Genomic DNA, 24,605 nt, shown 5'->3' with positions numbered 1-24,605 from the left:
CGTTCTGGCCTCTCCCCACGGCCGTCTCTTGACCCGACAGCCCACCTCCTCCCCACGCCGTCCTTTGAATTCTTTTTTGGCCTTTCAGAGTCCTAATAAATTTCTTTGAGAAGATCCCTCTTCATAAACAGTAACACTCGAGGCTCAGAGGCCGTTAGTATCTCCCTGGGTGCCCCATCCTGGCTTCCTCGCGAGCTAGACGGGATCCTCTTCCCAGCCGCTCTGCGTAAAGGGCTATTTTAAATGCTGACAATCTGAAGCTTGTCATGCGATCTGTCACTCCCTTTCACGAGTCACAAGAGGTATATGGAATGGAATTTCCAGGGTGTTTTTCCCCCTTTCAATGTAGATTTTTCTAGGCCATATTCCAAGAAAAACTTTCAGGGCACATCAGCTTAATCACTGCGTGTTCCTCTCCTGGGAAAGGGGGTTACGTCCCTAGTCGCATTGGTGGCGGAGGGGATGTGTCATGTTGGGAAGCCAGAGCGTCCAAACATCTGGTTTGATAGTTGAGTAAATGAGAGCTCAGAGCGGCAGAGTGAGGTCCCACGCCATCACCACCAAGGTCAGGACTAGAATTCCAGTTTCTCAGTTTGTAGAACGGCTACTTCCATTCCCTTGGCAGTCGGAACTAAACTCAGCCTCTGTGCCATATCCTCAACTCTTCACAGTCAGACCCAAGGAGGTGACAGTGCCCACGTTGGATAAGAACAAAGGGTCCAAGCGCGTGTGGGTTTTATCCCATTGTTCAGTTACTCCACAGCTATTGATCACCTACTGTGTGCCAGGCTGTGTTGTAGGAGCTGGGGACCCAGCAGTGCAGTGAACTTTGAGCTGGGGAAGGAATGTCCCAGAGAGAGTCTAGCAAGTGCAAAGGCCCTGAGGTGCAAACGAGCTTGTCATGTTCAAGGAACAAAAAGGAGGCTAATAGGGCGGGAGTGGAGTGACTGCGGGGGGGGGGGGCGGGGAGCAATGGGAGAGGAGGGTTCAAAGGCAGGGCTGCGTAGCGTCGGGCCTGTGTCATCGGAGGGCTCGAGGATGAGACTCGAATTCCACTGGGAAACTGTCGGAAAATGTTAAGCAGAAAAATGGCATCACCTGATTACATTTTTTGAAGCTCATTCTGTATAGAGGTTCAGGAGATGATGATCATTCAGATCATTCAGCAGTAGTGACTGCTGGCCTCCAAGCTGAGTGGGACTACAGACATTTCTGAGCACCTGCTGTTTGAAGCACTGAGCCTGGAACCTGGCCCAGGAGGTGGGCCTGTCTGTGAAATACTAGGTTCTTGCCTTTGAGAAGTTTCTACGTGGCTTAGGAAACAAACGAGTGAATAGTTCCCTCTCGGTTGGCTGGTTTTTCTGTCTCCTTTGTCGTAACCAGAGGCCTCCTCTGAGACATGTAGAGGCCTGTGCTGTGTGCCGTGCTCTCTCCATGTCCGATGGGATGCATTCCTGTCATCTGTTGTGTGGTTTTCCATTTTCTGCTGGAAGGTGTGAGATCCTCACAGACAAGGGGCCAAACTCAGCCTCTGCCTTGATGTTGTCTGGGCTTCCTTTCTACACTTGCCAGGACTGTTTTGGTTGCCAGAAAGCCAGCTGTGCCACACTTGAGCAAAACATGGAACGTACTGGCTCGCATGACAGAGAAGGCCATGTGTGGTCTGCATTGGTCAGCTTAGGCCAGGGAAGGCTGCAGTAACAAACAGGCCCCTGATCTCAGTGGCCTAAAACCACCAAGGTTTATTTCCCACTCACACCACCTGTTTGTCATGTGTCCCGGGGGCACACCTAGGGACCCTGACTGATAGAATAACCACTGTCTCAAACATTTTGGTTGCCATGCCCATGGACAGAAAAACAGTAGGGGGCGAGGGGAGGCGGGGCGAGGGGAGGCAGGGCGGGGGAGGAATTTTGGATTGGGAATTAAATGTTCCATCCACCCAGGAAGTGAAGTAAATCAGTTCTTCCGAAAACGCATTGGCCAAAATGAATCTCAGGGATCCATCCAACCACATGCCCAGAGGGAGGAAAGACAGAAATATTGAACGAGTAGCCCTCATGACCACCACAAGCCAAGATCCAGGGATTCTCAGCATCAGGCCGCTTGTGTCCCTCTGTCCCCCAGCCTCCCACTGTGTGCGGGCTGCATTCGTTAGCTAGTTCTCCCCATGATGTGGTGTGATGGCCATTGGTGGCCCACACCCCACATCCTCCCACCTCACGGCCCGTGAGAAAGCCGAGATCTCCTTCCTCAGCATCCAGACCTCAGCACATCTCAGAAAAAGGCCAGCTGGCCCTCCGTGGGCCATGGGCAGGTTGCTGGTGAAGATGCCTCCTCCCAGGGCCCCAAGTGGATGCTGACCCAGGAGGCTGTACTGTGCAGAATCCCTGCCACCTGCTGGCTCGGTGACCTCAGGCAACTCACTCAGCCTCTCTGAGCCTCACCTTCCTCAGCTGTAAGCCAGGGATAGTAACAGTATTGAGCTCTTGCAGATAAAGCACTTAGAGTACACGGGGCCCTGCGTGGATGTTTCGAAACACGACAGCTGTTGGCTGCTGTCAGCCAGGTTGGGGAGGCACAGAGTTGGGGGTCTGCTCACTTTCATCTGCAGTGAGCGTGCCTGCTCCTCCCCCGAGCTCCTCCCGTGTTGCGGTGCCCCACCCCCACGCCAGCACCTCCCCAGCTCCCTTCCTGGGCCTCCCAGGTCACACCCCCGCCGCGGCTGCCCCGGCCCCAATCCCCCTCCCTCTCAGCCTCCCAGTTGGGGGCCGACTGGGATGCCGCCAGAGCCCCGGCCGCCCCCGGCATCAGCACAGCCAGGACCTTGGGCCCCGCCGTGTGGATCTTCTCGTGCCGGTGCAGGTTGGAGCGCCGGCTGAAGCTCTTGCCGCGTAGGGCTTCTCGCCGGTGTGCGTGCAGCTGTGGGCCATGAGGTTGGAACGCCGGCTGAAGCACATGCTGCACTCGGGGCACGGGTAGGGCTTGACCCTGGTGTGGGTGCGCTGGTGCGCTGTGTGACCTCGAGGGCCACCTTGGAAGGTGGAAGATCCCAATCCTATGTGCACAGCAATAACCAGGTAATATAGCACTTTCCATTTGCCAAGCACCGTTCCAGCATTTTCCCTGTATGAATTCATTTACTCCTCCATCACTTCCCTGTGAGTAGGAACTATTATTATCCCCACTTTACAAATGAAGAGCCTGGTGACTTGCAGCCAGTAAACGGCAGAGCTGGGCTCTGAATTCAAGCCAGTCTAGCCTGCGAGCCCACATCCCTCATCATGGCACTCTGCTACTTCTGCAAAACAGCGACAAGAAATCCACTTAGCCCTGGCTGCTGTGGGAAGACCAAATAAGGTGAAAGACTTCATTTACTAAAGAAAAGAGATAATTTAGCAAAGCTGCAGTGATGATTAGGATGATGATGATGGTCATGACGGTGATGATGACGGTGATGATGGTGATGATGGTGATGATGATGGTGATGATGGTGATGATGGTGGTGATGATGGTGGTGATGACGGTGATGATGGTGATGTGATGATGATGCTGTGATGAGGATGATGGTGGTAGTGATGGTCATGATGGTGATGATGGTGATGATGACGGTGGTGATGATGGTGATGGTGGTGATGACGGTGGTGATGATGGTGATGACGATGGTGATGACGGTGATGACGATGGTGATGACGGTGATGACGATGGTGATGATGGTGATGATGATGGTGATGATGGTGATGATGATGGTGATGATGGTGATGATGGTGGTGACAGTGACGATGCTGTGATGAAGATGATGATGGTAGCAATGGTGATGATGATGGTGGCGGTGATGCTGTCCCTCAGGACCCTTTCCTGTCCCTTGGGGCCATATCTCAGAGCAGAAGTCTGACTGTGTCCAGAAGCCAGTGACAGGGAAGGCCTGTGCAGTGAGAGAGAGTTTTTCACAAAACAGAGATAATATGATTCCAAAAGTTCCCCTTTCTCTTTTTTTTTTTTAAATTAATTAATTAATTTATTTATTTTTGACTGTGTTGGGTCTTCGTTTCCGTGCGAGGGCTTTCTCTAGTTGCGGCGAGCGGGGGCCACTCTTCATCGAGGTGCGCGGGCCTCTCACTATCGCGGCCTCTCTTGTTGCGGAGCACAGGCTCCAGACACGCAGGCTCAGTAGTTGTGGCTCACGGGCCCAGTTGCTCCGTGGCATGTGGGATCTTCCCAGACCAGGGCTCGAACCCGTGTCCCCTGCATTGGCAGGCGTATTCTCAACCACTGCGCCTCCAGGGAAGCCCCCCCTTTCTCTTATAAAACAATTATGGTAGTGGAAGGGAATCCATTGTTTTTAAGGCCAGATTAATAACTCGTTAAATCCCGTGTTTGTCTCTACCCTTCCCTCTTTTGTTTAACATTTTCTTGGTCCATGAAATCCCAAAGTCTGGGAACCACTGGCTAACTGACCTAGAAAGAGTCCCTTTCTGAAACATTTGTTTCCTCTGGCAAAGATGTGGACAGGTACACACACACACACACACGTACACACACACACACACGTACACACACACACACACGTACACACACACACACGTACACACACACACACACACACACACACACACACGTTGACTACGCTCTCTGCTCCTTTGATCTGGAACCTCTGACCTCAGCCAAGGGCCTGCACCTGCCAGCTCTCAGGGCCCAGCGGTTCCCTGGGCAACAAGCACAGAGCTGCCACGTGGGGCTTAAGCAACAGGCAATTAAGAGTAATAGTAACAATTAACAGCCCCTCCCCGCGGTCATTCAGTGGCTTCACGAGCTACTCTGCTTAACCCTACAAACAGGTTCCAATCCCACTTACCCCTCCTGGGCCCAGCCCATATGTGGGCTCCACACGGATGTCACAGGGCTGGCCTGGCCCACCTGCTCCCCCCCCCCCCCCGCCCCCTGCACAGTTATCTGACTGCTCGGGCCCTCAGCCCAGCCCGTGGAAAGTCAGCATCTGTTAGCTTTATCCTCACCCCACCCCCAGGATCCGGAGCCCCAGAGAACAGAGCTGAGGCCCCACCCCATCTGAGCATCCTCTAATCCCTGCATTTGGGGCACAGGGCCTGACCTTCAGGCGGACTTGATAAATGGTAACTAGATTTGAACATGTACGTAATGCAAGATGCCAGGGAGGAGGGGAAGAGGGACACGGAACACCTGGGTACGTTGGGTCTGGCTGCCAGGCACAGGGGATGTGCATGCAGCTCGGCTGGACCAATGCCCTCAGGCCACTCTGACAGTGTGCAGTGTATTTCTATTTGCTGATTTGCAATGGACTGTTGAGATTGGCTCAGCAAGCTCTGACATTGGGTATCTGCCAGGAGTTAAACACCAGCGGTGATACAGAGAGAAATAAGGCCAAATCCCCACCTTTGAGCCCCGTAGAGAGCACGGAGACTCGGGTGCTCTCCAGGGGTCCCCTGGTGCGGCCTGCTGGTTCTGAGCCTGGGCCCTGGACCCCGCCTGCCCGCCCGCCAGGGGCCCACCCTGCCCCTACTGTATAGCAGGATGTGCCTTTGCATCGGCAGTGCTCACCAGCACCATCTGTAAAATGGGTCCAACCGTCGTACTTCCCTCGCTGGGCTGCTGTGACCAGCAAGTGGGAGTGGATCAGCCCAGATGGCCACAAATTGTGGCCCAGGGGAAGGACTCAATAAATGTTAGTGAGGACAAAGATGTTATTGACCCAGGTTCTTGGACTCTTTAATCAATAGAAATTGATGAGGCCAGACGAGAAATTCAGACAAAGCTTTACTGGGACTCATGCTGCAGCATAGGAAGAGAGAACAAGAAACAGGTTCCCTTGCTTGCTCCCCAAGCGGGGGGCGAGCTGGCTCCTTAAATGGAGTGAGGGTGGGGCAGATCGGTGGGCCAAGCCGGACGAGGGGCTTAGGTGGTCTGCCCACCCCCTCGGTGGTGCCATGTGCAGGGATCATGCGTTGTACCCTGCTTTCCCTCCCTGTACCTCAGAAGTGGCAGTTGGGCTTTTGGATGTTTTTGCATCTTGTTGTTCATAATTTGCCCCAACTGTGCATGTGAGTGTTTATTTTTATTTATTTTTTAAATTTATTTTATTTATTTTATTTATTTTTTTAAACATCCACCCCTCCCCTGGCCACAGTGACATTTTTTAAATTTAAATTTTATTTTTTTGGCTGTGCAGCATGTGGGATCTTAGTTCCCGACCAGGGATCGAACCCGCGCCCCTTGCATTGGGAGCGCGGATTTATTTTTAGTCCCTTAGAGGTTCTTTGTATCTGTTGCTTGAGGAGACATTTGTCCAGGAGCAAACACTCCGGTGAGGGGTCCCAGGTCCTTTGTATCTGTTCTTTGTATCTGTTGCTTGAGGAGACGTTTGTCCAGGGGCAGACACTCCAGTGAGGGGTCCCAGGTCCCAGCCTGTCTCAAAGACAGTGATGACACAGCAGAGGCACGCTGAGCAGAGGCGAGTGCCTCACTCCACAACGAGGACACCAAGGTCCTGCAGAGGGATTGGAAGGGTGGCGTGAAATGGAGCAAAAGCAGAGGGGCCACACTTGGCTGGACTTGGCGGGACCTGCACAGTGACACGCGCACCCTCTCCTTGGGGGCCGTGACAGACAAATGAGTGAGTATAGGAGCGGCACTTGGAATAGGGCCTGGTACCCAGTCAGCACTCAATTAGTGTCAGGGACCGAGATGGTGATGAAGATGTTGTCACCGTTCAGGGACTTGTCACTTTCGTATTGTGGGAGCCTCGGGTGGAGTGATGGGAAAGGGGCAGTCATTGAGAACCCGGCCGCCGGTCCTTTAAGACATCACGAGCTGCTGTAACAAGCAAATCCCTAGAGTGTAGCACAAGGCAATACAAGTTTGTTGCTTCTTTTAAGAGCTAATGCACAGAGACCCGGGCTTTTGCCAGGAATCCCTGAGGATCCCATCATCCTGTCGAGCCTGGGAGTCCTAGCTTTGAGCTGGGAGAAGCAGCAAGAGAGGTTAGGGAGAGCTCCCTGGCCTCCATAGAAACCAAGCTTGGAAGGGACACACACACACACACACACACACACACGCACGCACGCACACACGCGCACACTCTCCATTGGTGGGAGCTGGTCACGTGGCCACACCTGGCTGCAAGGGGTGCTGGGAAATGTAGTCCTGGGCTGGACAGCTGCTCCTCCCAGCCCCCCAAAGGCAACACCACACCATGTAGAAAGGGAGCGTGTGTTTTTGCTGCACAGGCTGCCTCTGGGCATGAAAGGAGCCGAGAGGTATCAGCGCGACCCTTCTCAGTGCCCTTGCGTGTGTTCACTTTTCAGCCGAAAACGTGCATTTGGGTTTGAGTAAAATCACGTTCACCTTGGAAGGTGGTGTCAAGGAGACTGACAGCAGAGAGGGTCACAGGGTTTAAATGAGAGTTTGAGCCATTTTTCCTGAAGCCAATCACATAATTTCTCTGTATTTTTTCCAGGGTTTGGGAAAGAGAGTGCCCAGGAGATTTTATTTGGGGGAAAATATCTAAACAGTAAATCATAAGCTGCTGTATTTCTTACGTTTGTGTTGTTGTGGGTTTTTTTTCTCTCCAGCTCTGAGCTATCGATTAAGTCTAATTACATCATTCATATAATTTCCCGTGAAATTTAAGTCGAAATTTGCTGAGTAAGGGAAGTAAGCAGGGGACTTAATTAGGAACTTAATCATGTTTGTTTGTTTGTTTCTAGGAGAAAGCAACTATAATCAGGAAAAATAACAATAAACATTTCCTTTCTCCCAAAGCAGTCATCCACAGGTTCTCGGAGTTGCTAGACGGCTCGACAGCGTCACTTGAGAGTACCATTGTCACGGATTCTGTGTGCTGAGTGGACCTGCTGCTGTTCTGGCTGGAACCTGCAGAGCCCTGTCTTCTTTGCAGAGAGCATCCTGCACCAGCCAGGGACCCTGGGACTTGCCTCCATTTGGGAATGGAGCTCATGACTCTCCAGCAGTCAGCCTTGAGGTTCATCTGCGTCCCCCAGAGTTTGCAAAGTTAGGCCACAGAGCAAGGCCTCGTCTTCCTCCCAGATCTTTCCGCAGGAGAGCGGGTCTCACGCTTCGTAGGTCACATAAATGAGGGGCCCGGCCGGCCTCCCATGGTTTCAGTGTTCGGGGACCGTGACTTTCTAAACGATGTCTCTCTTCCCTCTCTGCAGAAACTCGTGCAGACCGCAGCAAGAAACTCTTCCGGCACTACACGGTCGGCTCCTATGACGGCTTCGATGCTTCCAGGTAAGATGCAATTCTTTCTCTGCCAGGCCCCCTCTGGTCAGAGATGCTCGTAGGTGTCCCAAAAGCACTGGACCGTCTTGCATGGAGCACTCGGAACCCCTTGGCTTGCTTCCCGCTATGGGTCCCCATCACCCACCGCCCAAACATGGGCTGGGATGATGGAGACCACCGTCTTCCAGAGGACCCGCCCGAGAGGTGGTCTCTGCGCCGCCTGCAGTTTGGGGTCGGGCTGGAGCGCACTTGTGGGATGGCCAAGGGAGAGAGCTGTCTTTCAAGGAGGAGGAAACCTGGCGTTGTTTTGGGGGAAAGCAGTACAAATGGTAAAGATGACAGTGCTTGGCCACAGGAGCCTTGAGGCAGCACCAACGTATCAGCATCCCCCCTGGGGAGTGGGGGGCGGAATATGAGAATGCCTCTGGGTTTCCCCTCCTCCAGCCCCCTACAGCCACCAATCTGCTTTCTGTCGCTAAGGATTTGCCTGTTCTAGACTTTTCCTAGAAATGGAATCCTACAGTATGCAATCTTCCGTGAATGGCTTCTTTACCTAGAAGAATATTCTCAAGGTTCATCCATGCTGTAGCATGTATCAGTGCTTCATCCCTTTTTTCCTCTAATTTTTTACTGTGGTAAAATGTAAATAACATACAGTGTGCTGTCTTAACCATTTTGAAGTGTACAGCTCAGTGGCATTAAGTACATTCACGTTCTTGTGCAACCATCACACCGTCCATTTCCAGAACACTTTCCATCTTCCCAAACTGAAACTCCATCCCCATGAAACACTCGCTCCCCTTCCCCTCCCCCAACCCCTGGCGCCCACCATCCTACTGTCTGTCTTCATGAATTTGACTCCTCTAGGGACCTCGTATGAGTGGACTCATACAGTATTTGTCCTTTTGTGTCTGGCTTCTTTCACTGAGCATCATGTCCTCAAAGTTCATCCCTGTTGGACCAGGTGTCACAGTGTCCTTCCTTTTGGAGGCTGAATAATATTCCTTTGTGTGGATGGACCACATTTTGTGTATCCATTCATCCGTGGATGGACGCTTGAGGTGCTCCTACCTTCTGGCTGTTGTAAATATGCGGCTGTGGACATTTGTGTACAGATATTTTTTTGAACACCTGTTTCCAGTTCTTTGGGGTGTATACTTAGGAGTGGAATTGCTGGTTACCTGGTTTTAGCGTTGACCTGTCCCAACCACCTTTCTCTTATAAACAAGATGTGCTATAACAGAAATGCCATTCCCAGCAGAGTAGCCGGTCCCCTCTTCCGGGGGGCTTTGCAGACTCTCCAGGTCTTGCTAAGATTGTCCACTTTTTTACCTTAAAAGCCCAGGTTGTGATCCTTGGCTTGGCCACCAGCGCAGCCCCGAGAGGGCGCTCAGAGGCTGATGGCTTCCAGGGAGTTACACCCGCCCCTGGCTTCTGCTGATGAGTCTTTATCCGGGTCAGATGAGTCGTTTTTGCCTTAGCAGGAGGCCGTCTGTGAAAGTGGACCCTGGGCCCACGGTCAGGGTCAGCATGCTGTCATGCTTTGCTTCCGTTCTAGCAGGGAGGGCGCCTGAGGCTCCGAGGAGCCCAAAAGCTGTTGCCATGGTGACTTGGAGGCCTGTCCAGGCTGGGAGTGGGGCTTCGAGGGAAAGAGGGCCTCTGGATGCTGGAAGGGTCCAGGCCGTGTCTTGCCCTCAGGCTGTGGCTTTTGCAAAGCCGTGTCCCCATGAGATCCGTTGTCAGCAGAGAGCAGCCAGCAGGCCACCCTTGGTGTGTGTGTGTGTGTGTGTGTGTGAGGGCGGGTGTGCACTCACACTCAGTGCTCGAGACGGGCAGGGCTGACTGAGCTGGGAAAAGAGAAGACCACGGGGCCAGGCTGTCTGGGCCATGTGTCCTGTGGCTGAGAACAGGCCAGAGCGCACCAGGGATGTTCACTGCAGGTCGGCCGGCAGAGGACATGTGGAACCATCGTAGCTGTTAAGCGATAGGCCAGAGCCGTCTCGGGAGGTGATGAGCTCCCCATCGCTGGGGGAAGTCAAGCAGGGTGGGCATCGTCGTGGCGGAATGTCGTAGAAGTTTGGACTGAATGACCTCCGAGACCACGGCCAGGTCTGCATCCCTGTTTTGGCCCCAGATGAAGGCTTGCGTTCTACGTATATACTGACCACCTGCTCAGCGCCAGGGCCCAGGACCACAGGGGAGGGGGACAGCTGGACGCCCCTGGGTCACATGGTAGCTTCTGAGCAGATGGTAGAAGCTCCGACCTTGACCACGGTTTAGGAGCCAGCCCTCCTCTCCCACAAGGAGGAACCGGGCCGTGGGCCTCACTTGACGAGCTGTCGCCACGAAAGAAATCAGAGTAACGACCGCGCTATTTGTTGACCTCCTGCCACGGGCCAGCCGCCTTGCATCGATCCCAGCACTGCCGACCACCCACCCGCCCAGCAACCTTGAAATTGGTGTCATTCTCCGCTTGGCAGGAGGTCGCTGGAGAGGAGACAGGAGGGCCTGAGTGTCTCAGACCCAAGTGTCTGAAGCCATCAGAGTACAGAGCCCGTGCCCTCAGCACCCCTAACCCCCAACCAAGGTGAAGATGTTACTGCCCCAGGCTGGCCAAGGGATCAGCCTGGGATTGAGGAAAGCTAGTTCAGGACAGAACCATCCCCCTGTGACGGGTGTTGGGAGGATGGACAATGGTGTTGCCTTGGTTATCGCAGGGCCTCCGAGCTTTTCCATAAAGGGTGCAGGGGTCAGCCTGTGGCATCCTGCCGCCTCCCGGAACTGGCCTTATCCAGACTGTGAATTTGACAGAGGCCATGGAGGGCGGGCAGTGAGGGAGCCTGGGGCCCCGACACACCATTGTCACCCAGGCGGCTGGCGGGGTCGGCTCTGGAGCACATGCCACAGTGAGAGGCTGACCTATGGTCCTCTGGGTGCACGGCAGAAAGTGTCCGAGGGAATTGCATGCTGCGGTGCGGGCTCGAACCAACCGGCCGCTTGTTAGCCTGCTTCCGAATTCATGTTAGACGTGGCCTAATGAGGCGCAGAGGTCTGGGGGCCGCACCAGCCCCCTGGGCCAATTACCTGCAGTCGGTGGTTGGGTGATCATCCGGGCAGGCGGTTCATGGCTGAGGCTGCCCCAGTGCCGACGCAAATGTGATGCAGGAACATGCCATGGGAAATGAGACTCAATGGAGACAGTTTCTGAATCAGTCAGGAGGTTTCTCCCCTTCCCACCCCCTCTTATGTCAAAAACTTTACTCAGAGATTCAGAGCTGAGAGCGGAATGGTGGGAACACACCCGGTCGTGGTTGAACGTGTCTAGTTGCTCCAGCTGATTCCCTCCTCAGATTCCCTGCCATCTACCCAGACTGCACCTGACAAAAGGGTCTAGAAACGTGGACACGTGGTCAAGGTCAGAAGGCAGAGGACCTGGGGCCATTTCTACAAGGACCTTACAAATATTTCAATGTCATTTTTAGAAACACTTCTCAACACTAGGGGGTGGAGTCTCAAGTTCTCACTGCCCTTAAATCAGATCCCGAGCCTCATTAGCTTGGGGACTCTGGGGGAGGCAAGGAGGACCTCAGGGTCTCATCCTAGGATGATTAGACTTCATCCATCCATCCACCCAACCAGGTACCCATCCATCCAACTACCTGTCTACTCAGCCAACCAGCCAGCTAGCTGTCTTCACAGCCATCTACCCATCCATCTATCCATCCATCCATCCATCCATCCATCCATCCATCCATCCACTCAGCCATCTACCCATCCATCCATCCATCTATCTATCCAATTCATCCATCCATCCATTCATCCATCCACCTACCCATCCATCCACCTACCCATCCATCCACCTGCCCACTCATCCATCCATCCATTCATCCCCTCCATTCATCTATCCATCTGTTAGCCAGTATTCAACACAACCTAACTACTCAGGAAGCTAAGGGTATGGGGGTAAACAAGACAAGCTCAGTCTCTGACCTCATGTAGATTAAAGTCTAATTAGCGAAGACAACAACGAGGTTAACAAATAAATAAGCCAGAAAATCCCTCTTTGTGGTTATGCTGTGAAGCAAATCAGCAGTCCTGTCGGGCAGTCTCTTGGGCAGGTTGGGGAAGGCCCACTTTGGGTAGGGAGCCGGAAGGGCTCTCGGAGGAAATGACTTTTGAGTTGAAACCTGAAGGTCAAGGAGGAATCAGCAAATGCAAAGGCACTGGGGTGAAAAGAACCTGATGTGCAGGGTGGCAGGGAACAAGGAGGGCAGAGAAGACAATGTCAGGGAGGACCTGAGGCTTCGTGGAAGGAGTTTGCATTTTCCACGCTTGCAGTCGGAGGAGACTGGAGGGCTTTAAACACAAGAGTGACATGGTCTGGTTCACTTGGCTGCAGGAAAACAGACAGAAGGATGAATGGATGAGTTATGAGACCATTGCCGCCATCTTGGTGTGGTTTGGCGATGGTGGTTTGGCCTGGAGAGGAGGTGGAGAGGGAGGGGTGGGTGGATTTGAGGTATGGGGCGAAGCTGGAGTGGGTGGAACCCGCCGAGGCACTGGATGTGGGGATGAGGGACAGCAAGGGGGGGCTCCCCACCTTCCCTTGGGTTTTGCAGGGAGGAGTACCCAGAGGTGAGGGGGCTTCAGACCCAGTACCTGCCGGCACCTCTTGTGCACCTCCAAAGCCGCACAGGCAGCTTCTCTTCCACTTGGAAGGAACGTGCTCACAAACAGCTCTGGGAAAGGGTCTCAGAAGGTGCGAGAGTTCATTATTCCTCTCCCTTGGTGAGACCAATTTGCTCTTAGAGATTGAATTAGAAGGATGGCAAATCATGCCTGTCCACCAGTTGAATATCCACTATCTGTAGCTACTTATTTTCATGGCGTTCTGACATCATAGTCCAATTTTTATATCTTTTTAAATTGGTAATTGGAAATAGATACACACAGTTCAAAAATGCAAAGTGTGCACAAGTGCTACAGCGTGAAGAGTACGGCTCCCTGTCGTCCTTAGCACGCAGCCCCCGTTTCTGTCCCCAGAGAGAACCTGCGTTACTGGTTTCCTGAGGATCTTTCCAGAGATGGTCTCTGAGTACAGAAGCATGTGTGCAGATTATCTGAAGCCCTTTAAAGCCCTTGATAATAGAGCATGCTAAGTTTTCGATCTGACTTTCCAACTAAGTCCCTGTGTGACTTTGGGCAACTTGCTGTCCCTCTCTGAGCTTCAGTCCCTGACCCACAACCAGGTTTGCAGAGAGGAGATCATGCTTCCGACTGGTGCCATGTCCCCAGCGGTGTTCATGTAAGAATGAATGAAAAAACATGTGTTTAGCGCTTGCAGCTCCTTCGAAGCATGGGCTATATAAATCCAGAGAGATGCGGAATTGTGAACGCGTGTGTGGGTAGCTGGCTTTCCTTTGAAACCCTAACTCTGTGTTCTGGAAGACTGCCTCAGTGTGTAGGTAGTAAGAACTGAATGGCAAGAAGCATTGATTTCCCCCATTCTTCCTCCACCATCATTTTATATTTTTATATTTTTTATTATGCCTTAGACTCAAAAAAGAGGGATCAATCTCTGAGAACATGCTCCGGCTGGATTCGTTAAGGAAACATACTCTTGTTTTTCTCTCTCTTAACTGATGGCTGGGCCCAGCGGTTAGTCATGGAGCCCTCGGGGCAGCTCCTTTGTGGTAGGGAAAGAGGTGGTTTTGCTTTTTATTCGATAGATATCTGTATTTTAAATTTTTTAATTTTTACATGTCTGCATCTTAATTTTTTTTATTCTAATTTTTAATTTTTTTTAATGATGTATTGCTTTCGCAATTTTGTGAAACCAAGGAAGAGAGGGGTGGCTCTCTGGGCACAGAGTCAGAAGTCACCCCAACTGTGCATCCCCACTCTTCCGTCTCCCTCTCCCAGGGTGACCACTTGCGTACATATGGCCGCTGGGATCCAGGTCTCCATTGGCAGCAGTCACAGCCCCAGGGAATGTGCCCCTGTCTGAGCCTGTTATGGTTCCCCCCAAAAAACACTCTTCTCTGCACTCTGGTCCCCCCTCCTCCCTTTCTCCTCCCTTTCCTCCTCACTCAATTCATCACGAGGGTCTGAGGAGCCCTGCCCCCTCCCCCCAACACCCTGCCGCCCCAGGTGGGGCCCCCTCAGTGCTGGTCCGCACTCTCTGTGCCCCCCTCCGCTATCTGACTGCCCAGGAGACCCGCTCCTTAGTCACTCTCAGGCTAACGTTTTCCCTCCCGTCACAGATTTTGGTCCAAGTGCTACGTGCATGTAATAAAGTAAGTCATTGATTTAACCAAACCACAAGGCAGGGCTGGGAAAGGAAGGAAAACTTTGTCTTTCCACCTCTCCCCAGCCTCATCCACACAACCCCAGATGGCAGAGGGACCACTTTAACTGTTTTTGCTTCATTCTTTGGATGGTTACCTCCGTAACCCTCCGATTACCTCCTTATGTCTTAATTTAACAGTGTAAAGCACCACTGATTCTTTGCTGTAAAAGATGAGGCTTTCATCCATCTACCACTTCTCTCCCCAGTTTTGAACAGTTACTGTTGATCTGCTGATTACCTTTCAGTAACATTCTCAAATTCCTCTCTTGCTTAATAAATTTTAGACAGTATCACTTGACCCTTTGTTATATTTATGTCCATATTTAAGCGTTCTAAGTTCTGTCTCTAAGTTGGATTCGAAAGTTAAAGACCGGCAGAAAACAGTACATTATTATGATAATGTAAGTGTTTACGTGAGTACCAAGAATGGGGCTAGGACGCCAGTTCTTCTTTATAGACCCATGAGAAGGGTCTTCCTCACATCACAGACCAGTGGATCCTTTTTTCTTCTACTCCATCAGTTGTTCAAAATCATGACAAATTTTAGCTTAGCATTAGGGTCATGATGTTCGCATTGCCTTTCTTCTCTTCTTGTGGGAGAAGAGTTATGTCTTCTTTTGTATGTCATCAAAATATCATCCTGTTTCTTATGTATCACTGGGATCTCTGTCACTGTCATTGGGGGCCTCTGGCTCTCGGCCCCAGTGTGGAGTTCCCAGTGGACAGTTATCATTCTGGGTGTCCCCCTCCTTGAGCTACTGGATAAGAGCGCTGTGTCTTTATCCTTGTTCTGCTGGGACACACATTCGAGTAACAACCTCAAGAAAGGCACCTAGAGTATAAACTCTCATATCCGAAAAGTCTCTGATTTTCAAACGTGCTCAATTTTGCAGAATTCCAGATTCAAAGTGGTTATCCTTCTGAAGGATAAAGGCATCCCCTCCTTTTCATCTCACCTTTCCTTATTGCTGGTGACACGTTGCAGTGCTGATTCTTTGTTTCCTCCCTGGAACTTTGTAGGAACGTCATTGTAGTCATTGCATCTATTTTCCTCGCTGCTCTGAAATGCCCTGGTGATGGGTCTGGGTGTGAGTCTTATCTCTCTCCATTATCTTCGCTCTCCTGGAGGCTCCTTCAGACTGAAGCAGCTTCAGCTTCAAGAATATCCTTGTATCCTCCCCCGGAAAAGCTCCCTCGCTTCTCCGTCTCTGTCTTTCTGGATTTCCTGCTGGACCGTCTGAGTTTGTTGCCCTTGTCCCTTGTTCTTTCTCATGTTTTCTAATTCTCTGCCTTTTTGCTCTGTATTCTGGGAACTTCCTTCAACTTCCCACCCGTCCCTGTAAGTTATTATTTTGGCCATCACATTTGTCATGTTCCAAGAGCTCTTTCTTTCAGTGATGGGATAAGCTTCTAAGGCTTGAGAAAAGTGGTTTCTGGGTTTTTGGGGGGATAAACCGGACAGCCTTGCATGGGCAGGTCTCTGCACACAGCTGCTCCCAAGGCAGAGCCCAGGCCGGTGTGTTTCCCTTTTGGAGTGAGCACGCACAGAGGAGCGGATGACGGGGTGGGGATGAGAGCAGGTCCCGGGGACGCCGGGTCCACGCTGGGTGGTGGAGAGCGGGGCCGCCCTCTGGTCAGGGCGGGGTGTGCGGTGCAGAGGGCTCAGACCCGCGTCCCCCCCCAGCCTCACCTCACCAGCTCCATCACCCAGACAAGACCATTCACTCCGCTCCACCTGGTGTCGAAAACCAGCAAATCAGCAGCTGTGATTCTGCCTCGGCCACAGGGATTTGAATAGATAGTTATTCAGGAAGCAGAGCACAGGCCTGGCTCTTAGTATGTGTCCTGGTTGTGCTCTGGTTCCCAGCCCCTCAGGACAGCCAGGGGTTGCTGGCTTGGCGGGGTCAAGTGGACTCTGGCCTCAAAGCACTGGACTTGGGGGCTTTGGGTCCTCCTGGTGTCCCCGGACCCATGTGAGGGGAGGTTGCTCTGGCTGGGGAAATACTCAGACCCTCTGCAATGGCAGGAGTCTCCTCTTGACCGGCCTGGGGACCCAGCTCAGAAACTGCTCTGCAGGGGGTCTTCCAGGTTGGGGGAGGGGCGCTTTACCGGAGCTGCTGAGCCTGGCCGACGAGGACCCCAGGGCCACCCTCCTCCAGGGCAGAGAAGCTGAGGCTCTCAGGGGCCCAGGGCTCTCTCATCAGCCTTTTCAAGGAGGCTCTGGCCCCTTTTTTCTGGAACTCAAAGCCCCTGCCTGGGGGCCAGGGGGTGGGTCTCTCCCCACAAGGGAGCCGCCTGGCTCGGTGCTTCCTCAGACCACATTTAGAACATGCCCAGGTGGCCAGCAGGTGTGTGGGCTAGGGGAGCGCAGGCGGATGGGGGGACGATGGAGAAACAGCCAAGGCGGAGCCGGGGGAGGCTGGGGTTCCAGGCACAGCTCCAGGCTGGACCCCACTGTGGCCTGCCTGTTCCCCATGGGGATGGAGCAGGTGAGGACCACGTGGCACAAGAACCTCCCAGCCCCCAGAGCACCCGGCCGGAGGACCCGGCTGGTTCTCCCTAATGTTTAACACGGTCACTGACGCCAAAGCAGCCTCTGCCTCCGCGCATCTCCTGCCCGACTGTCTGGCCTCTCCCTGCCTCTGTCCTGTCTCCGCCCTGGGTTGTAGCCTTTGCCAGTGCCCACAGTGTGAATATTCCCGCCGTGGCTGATTTCAAGCTGCCCACGTGAGGTCACCAGATGCAGAGACAGCCCTGCGAGCAGGCAGGAGCCCCCACCGCCTCCCCTGGCCAATGTCCACATCCCTCCAACCCCCGCGGCCCTGGCTCAGGGTCTGAGACAGGGCCAGCCCTCAAATATGTGACCAAGTGAACTAATCTGAAATCCTGGGGGCAGCTTCAAGCCCAAGCCAACCGGCTCAGATGCCAGGGTCCCAGTCCCAGCTCTGACACTGGCCACCTGCCTGGGCCTCAGTTTCCCCACCTGTAAAATGGCTACATCATCCCCAATGTCTCTACTGGCTATAGACTCTACACTCTGCCTGAAACTGCTGTCACCACCAGCCGATGGGCACCTGTGAATGAACCTCCTGGGAACTGCAGACCCTGAGATTCAGGCACAGGCAGCTAGTGGGGATGCCAGGCCAAGGAGGAGATGAGGAGGTTGGTTCTCAAAGTGGCACCCAGTCGGCGCTTGGGATAAGCCCGTGCTGAATCCCCACTTCTGGCCAAGGCCTGGTGCTTCAGGCCCTCCTCCAAGAAGCAGTAGGGTCTTTGGTGTCTGACTTGGGAGGAGCCAGATGGAGAGGCAAGTAGACCCCCGTCACCTGAGCCAGGGGGGTAGCTGGGGAGCTGCTCTGCCTTTGCCCCTTCCGTCCTGCACCTGCTACATCTGTCTCCTCCAGGACAGGACCGGGGCTGACTCTGACTTGTCACCTTTTCCCTGGTATCTGACGTAGGGCTTGGCAAGTGCTCAACCCTCAGAGAATGCGAAGTGGGGGGTGAAAGCGGATGCAGGGGATGTGGCGACAGGAAGTGGATAGATGGATGACTGATGGATGGGTGGATGGATGATGGATGGACAGATGATGGATGGGTGAGTGAATGGGTGGATGGATGATGGGTGAGCAGATGGGTGGATGGATGGGTGAATGAATAGATGGATGAATAGATGAGTAGATGGGTAGATAGATGAATGGGATGGAGGTGGATGGATGATGGATGGGTGGATGGAGGAGGTGGATGGATGAGTGGATGGAAGGATGGGTGGGTGGATGGATGATGGGTGGATGGATGATTGATGGATGGATGGATGGATGATGGGTGGATAGATGGATGATTGATGGATGGATGATGGGTGGATAGATGGATGACTGATGGATGGGTGGATGGATGATGGATGGACAGATGATGGATGGGTGAGTGAATGGGTGGATGGATGATGGGTGAGCAGATGGGTGGATGGTGAATGAATAGATGAGTAGATGGGTAGATAGATGAATGGGATGGAGGTGGATGGATGATGGATGGGTGGATGGAGGAGATGGATGGATGGGTGGATGGATGATGGATGGGTAGATGGATGACTGATGGATGGGAGGTTGGATGATAGATCAGTGGGTGGATGGATCGGTGAATGAATAGATGGATGAATAGATGAGTGGATGGGTGGATAACTGAATGGATGGAGATGGATGGATGGATGGATGGATGGATGGATGGATGGATGGAGGAGATGGATGGATGGTTGCCTGAGTGAGTGGGTTGGTGGGTGAGTAGATGGAAGGAAGGCAGGCAAGCCAGGGCTCTGGCCTCCTCACGTAGAGCATAGGCATTTCCGAAGCAGACGTGGCCAGGTAGCAGACGGCAGCCACTGGCCTCTCCCTGGTAGCCGGTCAACCCCAAGTCCTGTCGATTCCCCTGGCTGGGCCTCCTCCCCCATCGCTGCAGCCTGGGCCAGATTCAGATCCCCCCACCCCCACCTCTCACCGGGACCAGACTTCAGTCCTCTGACTCACCTCCCGGCTGCCAGCACCTTTGTCCCCCTCCCAGTCCGCCCACTCGAGTGGTATTTCTGAAATGTGAGTTTCCTGCACGCGTACAACCTGCACTGGACACAGTACATTCGGCGCCTTTGTGTGTCGTACGAGGACCTCTCCTCCCCCCGCAGGCCCCTCTGCTCCCCCCGTGGCGCTCTGTGCCTTTGCCCTGGCTGGCTCTGCTTCCTGACACACACTCACCCCGGCCCCAGCCTAAGTCATCCTCCACAGATCCCCTCCCCGACCTTCGTCAGATTTACTTCAGCGCCAGCCCTGGGGCCCCCAAAGCATTGAGCACCTACTGTGTGCAGAGCACTCGCCTTGCATCCTTGCTTCTGGTCCTCCCGCAGATGTGGAAACCGAGGCTTGCTCATTCACAGCACCCCAATCTCACACCCTCTTCTCAGCACCTCACCCCACCTCACCCCACGGGAGCGTCCGTGTCCTGTTCTGTGCAGATGAGGAAACCCACAGCGGGGCGGCCAGGTGCGCTCGGCCTCAGCCGTAGGAGGATTCGAGGGACTTTCTCCTTTAGCGCCATCTTATGCCCATTTTTGATATATTATGTTCTGCGAGGGCCCTTTCTTCCCTGTGTCTTCAAGAATCATTCCAGTGGGGCGTGCCCGCCTCACAGGCACGGTTTCCTTTAGGGGTGATGAACATTCTGGAACTACACAGAGCTGGTGGTTGCCCAGCGTGGTAAATGCACTAACTTCCTCTGAAGTGTTCGCTTCACAGTGGTTAATTTCACGTTTTGTCGATTGCACTTCCATTTTTTTGAACAGAAAATAATCTAGCTTTTTCTAAAGGTGGGTTTAGTCCGAGGAGCAGGCAGGCAGGACCGGCCCCAGGCAGGCAAGCGAAGGTAAGGGCCGGGTCCCGGGGCGTAGGGAGAGGAAAGGGGCAGCTGCCTTCTGCCCTCCAGGGCAGAAGGACACCTGTCTCAGCCCCCAGGACACTGGCCCCGGATGCAGCCCCCCGGGCCTGCAGGAAGGCGTGGCCTGGAAGCCCTGCTGCCTTCTCTCCCCGGGAGGTGGGTTACACCGTCTGCAGCCCCAGGATGTCTGTCCACGCTCTGGGTGGCTCCAGCCAGCAAGCAGGGCTTTGCAGATTCCTGTCCGACTCCGCTAATCAAGGTCCAAGTGGAGGCTGCCGCGGTGGGCGGAAGCCTGGCGTGGCAGATGGCACCGTTGTGTCCCCGGTCCCTGGCCTGGAGTTGGCCCTGCGGAGCCCAGGCTGTTTGTGGATGAACAGGGGCTGGAGGATGAGCAAAGGGGGCCCGGGGGGCCGGTGGGGAGGTGAGCTCTACGGAAGGTTGGAGCTGCCGAAGCCGGGTTCCGGCTGGAGATCGGGAGGTTCTTCTGTCCTGTTCCAAAAGTGTGCTCACAAATCACCTTTTTTGCCCAAGCCTCTGGGGACTCTCAGATGGGAAGGCAGGGGTCCCCTGGCAGCACCGCCTGGGGACGTGGCTGGGATTGAGGTCAGGGATCTGAGTCGGGTACCGAGAAAATGTTAGGGTCTTTGGTTTCATCTTTTTGAATCACGATGTCTCCACCCAGGAAATGCACAAATGCTTTACCTCTCCCCTATTCTCTTCTCGTCTGTGTGCTTAGAGCTTCTTTGTCCTGATGGGGACACCGAGGCAGAGAGGCATGTGACCTATTGGAAGTGCCAGAGCCATCGGCCCTCCTCCACTGGAAGGACAGTGGGGGCACATGTGCGTCCTGCCGGGCACAGCGTAGGGGCGGGGGACGCCTGTGTCCTGCCCCGGTGTTCCTGCCGTGGCCTGCACTTCCCGATGGGGAGAGCGTGAGGGAATGAGTGACATTGTCTTAGGATACCAGGGAGTGGGTCTCTGAACGTGCATGGTGTCAGGCTCTGGGGGCCATTTCCCACATCTCAGGCTGATGAATGGATGAGGCGATGGGTTGATGAAGACCCTTGGGAGGGGGACGTGGATACCGAGAAGGGGGGAGCACAGCGGGGACCCAGCACTTCGTCCATCTCTTGTTATGCGTTCATGGAGAAAACACGCATCATATGTGCAGAGATTCTGTTTGATGTAATTGGCATGCGTGGTCAGCTGTATAACGGCCCCCAAAGACGTCCGTGTCAAGTCCCCAGCACCTGTGCATGTCACCTCATACTGCAAAAAACGGAGGTCTTTGCAGGTGTGGTTAAGAATGTCAAGATGGGGACATTATCTGGGATTATCCACGGGGGGGGCGGGGCTAAATGTCATCACAGGTGTCCTTATAAGTGGGAGGCAGAGGGGGATTTGACTACAGACAAGGAGGAGACCACGTGATGACAGACAGAGGCTGGAGGGACGTGGCCACAGGCCCAGGGATGCCTGGAGCCCCCAGGAGCTGGAAGAGGCAGGAAGGACCCTCCTCTAGGACCCCTGGAGGGAGCCGTCCCAGCCGATGCCTTGGTTTTGGCCCGGTGACAACTGACAGTGAACTTCTGCCTCCAGAACTGTGAGAAATTTCGCTTCCTCTGTTTGAAGCCAGTCAGTGTGCTGTCACTGGTCACAGCAGCCCCAGGACACTCACGCAGGGTCAACAGGAGGTGACACGTTTTGCAGAAGCAACGGAAAGTGGGTGCTGGTCGGCAGGGGGAGGGCAGGCCGCTGCATTGGACAGAGACACCGGGTGGACCCCGCTGAGAAGGTGCGGGTGGACCAAAGACGTGGGGAAGGTTGGAGAGAGGGGTGAGGGGAGCAGTAGAAGAGAGATAGCTGGGCCGGGAGCGAAGCGGGTGCCACCACCTCCCAGGGCGAACCCTCTCCTCCGAGTCCCCGCTTGGCCCCCTCCGTTGTTTCACCTCAGACGTGTCACCATCTGTACTCCATTTCCTCACCTGGGGGGTGATCCCTGACCCCTAGGCATAGGGACACTACCTGCTCTCTCCTACCGTTTAGGGCGTGGGCCCCCGGGTGCCCAGAAGCCTCCTCCTGGCAGGTAGCTGGGGCCCTTCCGGTCTGGGGAGTACGACAGTGTCACCATCCTGGACACGCCTCGCTGTGCCCTCGAGGACGTCTTTCTATCTGGTCAGTCCCTAAAACCACTTGCTGGGTCAGATGCACTCCCGACCCCTCCCCCTGGGGCTCACTCGCACTCTGGCCGATGGCACGGGGCCCCCGTTTCTGTCACAGGGAAAAAGCAGCTGCCTCCAACCTGGAGAAAGTCCCCCTCACCCCTGGTGGGTTCCCTGCAGGTTTCAACCTAAACAAGTCTAGATCCTGTTCTTATAAAACCAAGGATGTTCAGCCATCAGCATCCTCGTGCGACCAGCGCAGAACCCCGTGTGTTCAGGACATCGGGAGCGGGTTTCTGTTCCTGAAACCAAGAGCTCCAACTGATAGACCAAGAAAGGATGGGTTTTCTCTGAGGGGCATTGGGGGCTCCCTGTCCCCACCCCGGGTCACGGTGTTGGCAGGCTGCGCTCGATCCACTACTTGAACCAAAAGGACTGAGCAGGCAGGAAACTGAACGATCTGGGAACCCGGCATGCTCCAAGTTCACTGCTCCCCCGCGAAAACGGGGTGCATCCCTGGCCCCTGGCGAGGCAGTGGGCGCCCAGGGCTGGCGGTGGATCCAGTTTCCCGGAGTAGCTGGGCTGGATGCCGAGCGATGTGCACCTCTCGGCCTTCGTGGAGATGATTCCCCAGGGGGCTGGAGTTCCATCTTTATCTCATTAGTTTCTGTGCTGGGAATCTGATGGACTCTTTAACCTTGCCAGCCGAGGTGCCCGCCAGCCCCGGCTGAAATTCGTCAGCGTCGCGTGCTGGATTAGAGTCAGGTCTCACAAAGAGTTTTCTGCCGAATTCTCCTCCACCGGGGACCTGGAAACACGGAGGAACACTTCCACGCGCGAGCTGCTCTTGGGCGCTCCCCAGGGTGACCCTACGCGGCGGAGCGGGGGCCCCTGAGACGCCCATGTCACTGCCCTGCTCTCCTCCCAGTCAGGGCAGGTGACAGCAGAGCCACCAGGAAATGGCATGTTTGCTGTTTCCGTGGGTAACTGCATGTGATCTAATTACTGGCCTGGCTTTGTTCCTCCAACCCCGGGAGAGCGTGGCTTACAAGGAAAGAATGCGTGAATGTGTCCACGCGGTACCGTCTGCCCGCTCCTGTGCCGGTGCCCGTGCCCACCTGCTTCTCCCCCAACCCCAGCATCTCAGGCAGGGCCTGGGACGTGATGAGTCAGCCCCAGATCGGCGAGGTTTAGCGGCAACACCCCCAGCCGGGTCTGTCTTGCCGTCTCTCCACCGGTGGGGAGGGGGGGCTTAGGCGGTGTGGTGGTCCGAGTCGTGGCCCCCCAGAGACGCCACGTCCTGATCTCTGGCACATGTCTATGTCACATGGCCAAGGAGAATTAAGTTTGCACGTGAGACCTTGTCAGCGTGTCAGCTGACCTTAAGATTGGAACATGATACGGGAGCATCTGGGTGGGCTCTGTGTTGATTGCAGGGTCCTTAGTAGAGGGGGGAAGGAGGGTCAGAAGCAGAGGGAGGGGGGAGATATGACAGAAGAGCAGAGGATGGAGTGGTGGAGGAAGGGGCCACGAGCCAAGGGGTACAGGCGGCCTCTAGAAACGAAAAGGCGAGAAACAGATTCTCCCCCCGGGGCCTCCGGGAGGGGCCAGCCTTGCCACACCTTGATGTTAGCCCCGTGAGACCTGTGACCTCCAGCAGTGTAAGAATAAATCTGCGTTGTGGACGCCACCAAGTTTGTGTTAAGTTGTTCCAGAAGTGACAGAAACTAATACGAGTGTTTGTGAGCAGTGAGAACAGACCCTGGCACAGGCCGTTCTGATCCCTGTTTGCCGTGAGTACATTGCTGCCCAGGACAGGGAGAGAGGGCCCCACTCTACAGATGGGGAGACTGAGGCTGCGAGAGTTCCGGCCACTTGCCCAAGGCCAGGAAGACACTCAGGACCCCGGCTCCTCTCCCAGATGGTTCCCACCGCACCCCCTCCCTCACTCATCGGCCTCCTCGGGACCCCCGGTCATCCGGGAGGCTTGCGGGACAGGAGATGAGGTCTGGGCTCGTGTGCCCACTGGGAAAATCCACGGGGTCCCCCGGCTCTGAGGCTGTGCCGGGGCCACCCAGGAGGAGGGTAGGCGTTTGCTGCTGCAGAGGCCCCGGCCAGAGCCCACCTGCCTCCGGGAACAAAGGCGCTGGCCGGGAGCACGGTGCACAGGGCCAGGCCGGGCCACGGAGGCCGGACTCACGCAGCACCTGGAGGAAGGCCACCTTGACCAGTGTGACATCAGGACGGTGCCCCGCCTGCTCCTCGCTTGCCTTCTCAGTGCTGCTCCCCCCGGGAGCCGGCCACCCCTGGTCAGGGTGCTGGCTGTCCCGGGAGCCTCGGGAGACCGTGGGGCCCTGAGGGACCCATCCCAGCCCCGGCACCTGCGCAGAGCTTTGTGCAGA

At 54.7% G+C, this 24,605-nt stretch overlaps 1 protein-coding gene across 10 annotated transcripts in view; it reads left to right on the top strand.

Annotated features, from left to right (window-relative positions):
• Nucleotides 1–24,605, top strand: part of SHANK2 (SH3 and multiple ankyrin repeat domains 2) — a 552,759-nt gene that overhangs the window by 356,084 nt on the left and 172,070 nt on the right. For all 10 annotated transcript variants that reach the window (XM_059932287.1, XM_059932286.1, XM_059932284.1 and 7 more), the window contains one exon: nt 8,211–8,286. In XM_059932287.1, the coding sequence (XP_059788270.1) occupies nt 8,211–8,286 (76 nt within the window). The remainder of the gene's footprint in view (nt 1–8,210; nt 8,287–24,605) is intronic.

This window comes from Balaenoptera ricei, chromosome 8, assembly GCF_028023285.1.
Source record: "Balaenoptera ricei isolate mBalRic1 chromosome 8, mBalRic1.hap2, whole genome shotgun sequence".
In the NCBI taxonomy this organism is placed as follows: domain Eukaryota; kingdom Metazoa; phylum Chordata; class Mammalia; order Artiodactyla; family Balaenopteridae; genus Balaenoptera; species Balaenoptera ricei.
The sequence above is the reverse complement of the archived record's forward strand: the minus strand, read 5'-3'. Positions and strand labels throughout refer to the sequence as shown.